At 51.9% G+C, this 6,000-nt stretch overlaps 1 protein-coding gene across 5 annotated transcripts in view; it reads left to right on the top strand.

Moving 5' to 3' along the window:
* The window catches only part of NFYC (nuclear transcription factor Y subunit gamma), a 64,091-nt gene extending 58,408 nt beyond the window's left edge, over window positions 1–5,683 (top strand). For 4 of the 5 annotated variants that reach the window (XM_031018030.2, XM_006747203.3, XM_031018034.2 and 1 more), the window contains exons 8-10: window positions 939–1,046; window positions 3,425–3,484; window positions 4,464–5,683. In XM_031018030.2, the coding sequence (XP_030873890.1) occupies window positions 939–1,046; window positions 3,425–3,484; window positions 4,464–4,895 (600 nt within the window). In that variant the 3' untranslated portion in view covers window positions 4,896–5,683. The remainder of the gene's footprint in view (window positions 1–938; window positions 1,047–3,424; window positions 3,485–4,463) is intronic. The other variant, XM_006747205.3, reaches the window with a different exon arrangement.
* The last annotated feature ends 317 nt before the right edge of the window (window positions 5,684–6,000 follow it).

The following is a 6,000-nucleotide window of genomic DNA, read 5'->3' on the forward strand; positions in this document are numbered from 1 at the left end:
ACTTTAATCCCCCAAATCCCAAGTGGAAATGTCTGTAGTGCTCTGCTGACTCCCTCTGCTGAGCCACGGTTCCTCTCGTGCAACCAACCGCCTTGGTCTCTCCATTCCTGCTCAAGGCACTGAGACTTTCATGGTACACTGGAGCGTTAAGAGCCTGAGTTAAGGCTTTTAGTGCACAATTAAATGCAGCATGTGGTATTATTGTATTATCTGAGATTTAATCTTAAGCATGAGGGACTCTAAGGGCATTTTTGTAGCTTTGGTTTCCCATGATGGAGTTTTCTGTGAAAGGTTTATTGATTCAGCTTCCCCTTGGGAGGAGTTTGGCCAGAAGCTAGTGCTGAACACCAGGGATCCTAAAAGTCCCACAGACCCCCATTGGTCCTGGCTCTTGGGGACTGAGATAGTGAAGCGGGCCAGCTTTTTCTTCCAAGATGTGCAGCATGGGGTTGGGCAGGACTAGGGCTAGGGTGCGGAGTGACGGCCATCTGCTTTGGGTTCCTGGCAGATGCTGGAGCTCTTCTCAGTATTACATCAGCCATCCCCAGAACTGGGGTGGCAGAGTTTGGAAATAGAGGAGAGGGTGGCCCACACTTAAGGTACAAAGCATTCCGATCATGTCTGACAGTCTTTGGGATAAAATCCTAAGATAAACTGAGCAGACCGGCTAAGAGCCAGTGAGTGGATGTTGAGGGTGTGGCCATGCTGTTCCTCACGTATGTGACCAGATCCTCTGGGAATTTTCTCCAAAGTCCATTTAGGGAACATACCCTCTTTTGTGTTTTGTGACTTGCCGGGTGGGGATGTTACGGCTTTCAGAATAGGTTTCTTTGGAAGGCTCGGGGGTTTGGGGGGACAGTCACCACCTCTGGTCATGGGAAGTTTGCCTGTTGAGGTTGCACTCAGTCTCCTGTATCTGCTTGTCGGCCCTGCTCTAGGTGCAGCTGAATGCCGGCCAGCTGCAGTACATTCGCTTAGCCCAGCCTGTATCAGGCACCCAGGTCGTGCAGGGACAGATCCAGACACTTGCCACCAACGCTCAACAGGTATGTGTCCCAGAGATGCAGGGCTTGGGGAGGGGACCGGCCGGAGCTGCCTTCTGGCTGCAAAGGAGGGCTCAGCAATAGCTCCCTTGTCACCTCACCCTTCAGCAGGAGCCGCCTCCACACTCTGCACATCTGTTCACCCCAAAGGACAGATGGGGCTTATTGGAGGACTGGATTCAAAGCGTGTCTCTTACTATCTTGTTCTTGAGGGACAAAGAAATGTGAAGGAGGGGAAATCTCAGGGACACTTGAAGAAAGCCTGGTGTATGTGTGTGCATGTGTGACAGAGCAGGCGTTCTGACAGCATGCCTCATCGTCAGGCTGAGTTTCCATCTTTAAAACCAAATAGCTGTTGTGTTCTGGAAAGCTTGCGTGGATTTTACTTCCTCATGCACACCTAGCCAGAGACTGCCCCCTTCATCTCCTCTCATGCCCTAAGATACGGAAGACTGTTAGCCGCAGGTGCTGAGGGGGTAGCCCCCCTGGGCTTGGGGGTTGGGGGCCATGGGCATCATTTGCAGGGGATGGGGGATGCTGGTCAAGGGGAGGCATTGTTAATGGATTCTTCTGCCTCAGACCCAAAAAAAGCAGCGATCGTTTAAGAGCTGGACCCGTCTGGCCCAGTTGCATTTCTGGTGATGTATCTATTGACAGTGGTGACAGAGCTGAGTTTGTAGAGCAGGTCTCCAAAGATTTCATTTGGGAAAACAGGAGGAATGAGCCAAAAGCAAGGCTTCGAAGTTCCATATAGTCTCTGGGATCATTTAAAGGGCCCATTCCAGACCCATTCCTTGGCTCACCTAAGGGCCTGGGCTTTTCTCTAACTTCCTTAGGGTTGACTGGCATGGAGTCACATCTCCAGACTGGTCACATCCTTAGGTACCCCTCTTTTTTTAAAAAAACGAAAACAAAAACAAAAACCTTGTTAAGATTCTAACCTGGGATCCAAAAACTTTTCATGGCATGTGGGTGGGAGGAAATGAGAAGGAGGAGTTTTGGGTTCCTCCGAGGTCAGTTTGGGGACCAGAAACTAAAGCCAGAAAGTGGGGAGAGTCCGGTTTTCAGATAGCGGGGGAGAAGCAAGGAGAGGGCACCTGAGAGCAGTTGGAGTCTGCATTACAACAGATCTTATTTGTGACACATAGTAGGTATTTGGTATGTGTTTGTTGAATGAATAATATGTAAATGGAATTTAAAGGTAAATGAAACTTTCTTCTCAGCTCATGTGAAGGGCAGTCCTGCCGGCCACAGGGCACGGTTGACCTTCTCATCTATGAAGAATACTTCCATTTGTCTCAGGGTCATTCATTTATTCTGCAGACATTACTTGAATACTTACTTTGCATTGGGGGCTGTAAAGACAAAACACAGAGCTTCTGCCCTCCAGCTGCTCATAGACTGGTAGGAGGGGAAGGACCCAAAACAAGGCACAACAGTAAGAAACCCTCTTGAAGTCCTTTCACACCGGTCCCCTCCTTGCCCCCGACAGCCTCATGGGTAAGCCTGACGGGTGGTGTTTGGCTGTCGTGAGGACGCTCGAGAGGACAGCCCTTACCTGGCAGGTTGGCTGTGATGGTTCCAGGAGGTGGTACACAGAGGACGTCACTAGTCCATTGTTGCGTAGATACACACACGCACACAAGCACGTTTCCGTCTTCTTCCTGGTCTGCCAGGCTGTGTTGAGCAGCTGGTGCGCTGTGACGCAGTTCCACATGGCAGCGCAGTTCTTTTCACATGTACTTAAAATCCCCCGTGAGATTGTAAGTACATGTGGTAAATGGTTTCCTTGCTCTGCCACCTGCTTGGCCCACAGGGCTGCACGTGGCCTGTCTCGGAAAAAGTACTTCATAGGTGTGCCACAAGGGCTTCCAGGGCCAAGGCCACCTCCTTGCCAGGGTGTTTCCTATTCCAGTCAGATAATCTAGGTGATACGGGTTTGGTTTGGAGCCCACCTTCCAAGAATGAAAGGGACCACTCACCACTCTGCCCCACGTTTTGCAGTCTGCATTCAATGGCTAAAAGACTCCGGGGTTTTTTGTCTCAGCCAGAAATGTGGGGCCTTGCCATGTTAGCACCTAGGAGCTTGCAGTGAGGGGCAGACGTTAAGAGAGGTGGTGGTGGAGGTCGTATGTAGTTCACGCTCTGGGGTCCTGTCCTCTGTGCGGTGCCAGCTCTGAGTAGCCTTCGGTAGTAGGGGAGCGGGGATGACCCTTGCTTTCCTGCTACTCCTTCAGCCCTGTTCTATGCCAGGCCTCATTCTGGGTGCTCTGTGCATTGTCTCATGTGGTCTTCACCACCCTCTCCTGGTTGTGGGCTGCCAGAGGGGTATACCAGGCCCCGCAGCTGACCTGCCTCCTCTGCCTTCTCGATTCCTGCAGATCACACAGACAGAGGTGCAGCAAGGGCAGCAGCAGTTCAGCCAGTTCACGGACGGACAGGTAGGACACCCAGTCTGGGCAGGGGCCGGGGGTGAAGGGTTGTCGGGGGTAGCTGCTGAGATCTCTGGGTTTGGATGCTTAGGGCAACTGTCCCATTTCCTGTTAACGAGTGGGCAGGAATTGTTAAAGCAAGTAGAGTCTTTAATTCGGAGTGCCAATCCTTTAGATTTAGGCTTGTGGGAGCTGAAAATAATCTTATAGTCCCAATCCCCATTTTACAGATGAGTAAAAACTGAGTCCTAGAGATGAGAAGTGTCTGTGCTCACTCAGCTCTTCATTGCAGAACCAGGACTAGAATGCAGGTCTTCTGTTTCCCTTTCTAGGACTTGTTCTTTTTCTAAGCTAGGCTGCTTTTTAATAGCATGGATTAGTTGAAATGCAGAGAACATGTGACCTCTCGAGCTCTCTTGGTGCCTGGAATTCAGTAATTCTAAACTCCTGTGAGGCAGGAATCTTTCCCTCTCCCTCTGCCTTTTCCCTCATACTAACGGTCCCAGAGACCCCTGAATCCATGACAGGATGACACGCCCAAGCCCATGTTCTCTGCTGCCCAGAAGGGAGAGGAGCTGGCATCAGGACCCACCTCTGGCCCCTGCCCCGTACCACGTGCTAGGCTCACATGCCAGGGCTCTTGTGACGGGGGTGGGGGGGCTCTTTGCCTGTGGGCTTTTTGGGGGGACACCTGAGAAGTCAAGTAAGTGTCCGTTTGGCTCTGTCCTTCCATAGTGGCTATGTGAGCTGCTTCTCAGTGCCTCACAGGTCTTGGCTCAGTAAGTGTTTAAACCCAGGCCCCCTCCTCGCAGCACCCATATAGGAAATGCAGGCTCAGTGTAGCCTCAGCCTGAGCCAGATACTCTGAGGAAAGGAGGAGGAGGGGGGTAATCCTACTGCCCCTGCTAGTGAGGAGTACCAAGAGTTGGGGAAATGCGGACTTCCAACCTGCTGGTACAGTGGTTCGAATTGCTTGTGTTTGTCACAGAGGAACAGCGTGCAGCAAGCTCGAGGCTCTGAGCTAACGGGAGAGGCAGAGCCCAGAGAAGTGAAAGCCACAGGAAATGCAACTCCCTGCACCTCTTCCCCGCCCACCACACACCCCCCCTCACACCGGGCCGGAGCCTCCTGTGTCTGCTGCTCCCAGCCCCAGCAGAGCTCCACATCCCCTCCTCCCTCCGACGCCTTACAGTGGGTGGTGGTTGAAGTATCTGGGGCCCCCAGCCAACTCGAGGCCCCTAGGGAGCTGCATGCCCCTCTCCCAGGGGTGACCTCACTCTCTCCTCTCCACCCCTCGCAGCAGCTCTACCAGATCCAGCAAGTCACCATGCCTGCCGGCCAGGACCTCACCCAGCCCATGTTCATCCAGTCAGCCAACCAGCCCTCCGACGGGCAGGCCCCCCAGGTGACCGGCGACTGAGGGCCTGAGCTGGCGAGGCCAAGGACACCCAACACAGTTTTTGCCATACAGCCCCGGGCGATGGGCACAGCCTCCCTCCCCAGAGGACCCGGCCGACCTCCGCGCCTCCTGCAGGGCTAGGACACGGGCGCACCACCCCCGACGCCTGGGGGCCAAGAGTCTCCAACAGAAAGATGCAATATTTTTTATTTCCTTCTTTCCACTTTTTCTCCAAGGAATCACTATTTCAGTATGTTGAGCTGTGTGTCCAATGCTATGAAATGAAAATATTAAATAACATATTTATGGCATTTTCTTGAAGAGTGTGGTTGAAGAAATATTTCTTTTGTTTTCCTTTTTTTTTTTTTTTTTTCAATTCTTACCGCCACTTCTTTTCAGGAGCAAATCTCCTCAGGGGGGTACGTTACCTCCTGACTCTTGGAACAGCTGCTGCCCCCAGGATTTGCCACCTCGTTCTGCCCTCAGATTGAGTTAGGTGACCGCGTAACTTCCTGTTCACTAGTGGTCCTCTCCTGCGACCCTGCGCTTGGCCCAGAGCTCTGTGTGTTTGCACCCAGAGGCCATGGAAACATTCCTTGCATTTAAGAGATGAACTCATTCGCCATGGAGAGTGGATGGTTTCATTTCCAGACCCTTCTCTCCCAGGGACCCAAGGAGACTAGAACTTTGTACATTTGCCTGTCCCCACCCCCATTTTTTATTTTTAAAATGCATTAAAAATTGTGCTAGTCTCCTTTGCTGCATGGACTTCAAACTGCATGAAATGCAATAAATCTCATTTTAGGTAATTTAGAGTCTGGGTTTCTGTGTCTGGGGGCATTCACGGGACCACTTTGGGAAGCTTGGGAAGGCTTGTTTGCCCTCAGGTTGGGTGTCTATGAAGGAGGGGGACTCTTGTGAGGAGGGGACTTCCAAAGCGAAGCGAAGTTATGCTACATCTGATTCAAATGGAGGTCTTCAGCTGACTTTGAAGATGAACTACATCAGAATCTATTTGCTGCTCAGAGGTGCCTGCCTGCCTTACTTAGACTACCGCAGGTGGGCCAGATTCAGCTGTGTCCTGCTGGCTTGTTGAGGGTCAAGAGAGCATCTCGCACGGAAGAAA

Source organism: Leptonychotes weddellii, chromosome 4 (assembly GCF_054177405.1).
Source record: "Leptonychotes weddellii isolate Sample4059 chromosome 4, ASM5417740v2, whole genome shotgun sequence".
NCBI classification, from domain to species: Eukaryota; Metazoa; Chordata; class Mammalia; order Carnivora; family Phocidae; genus Leptonychotes; species Leptonychotes weddellii.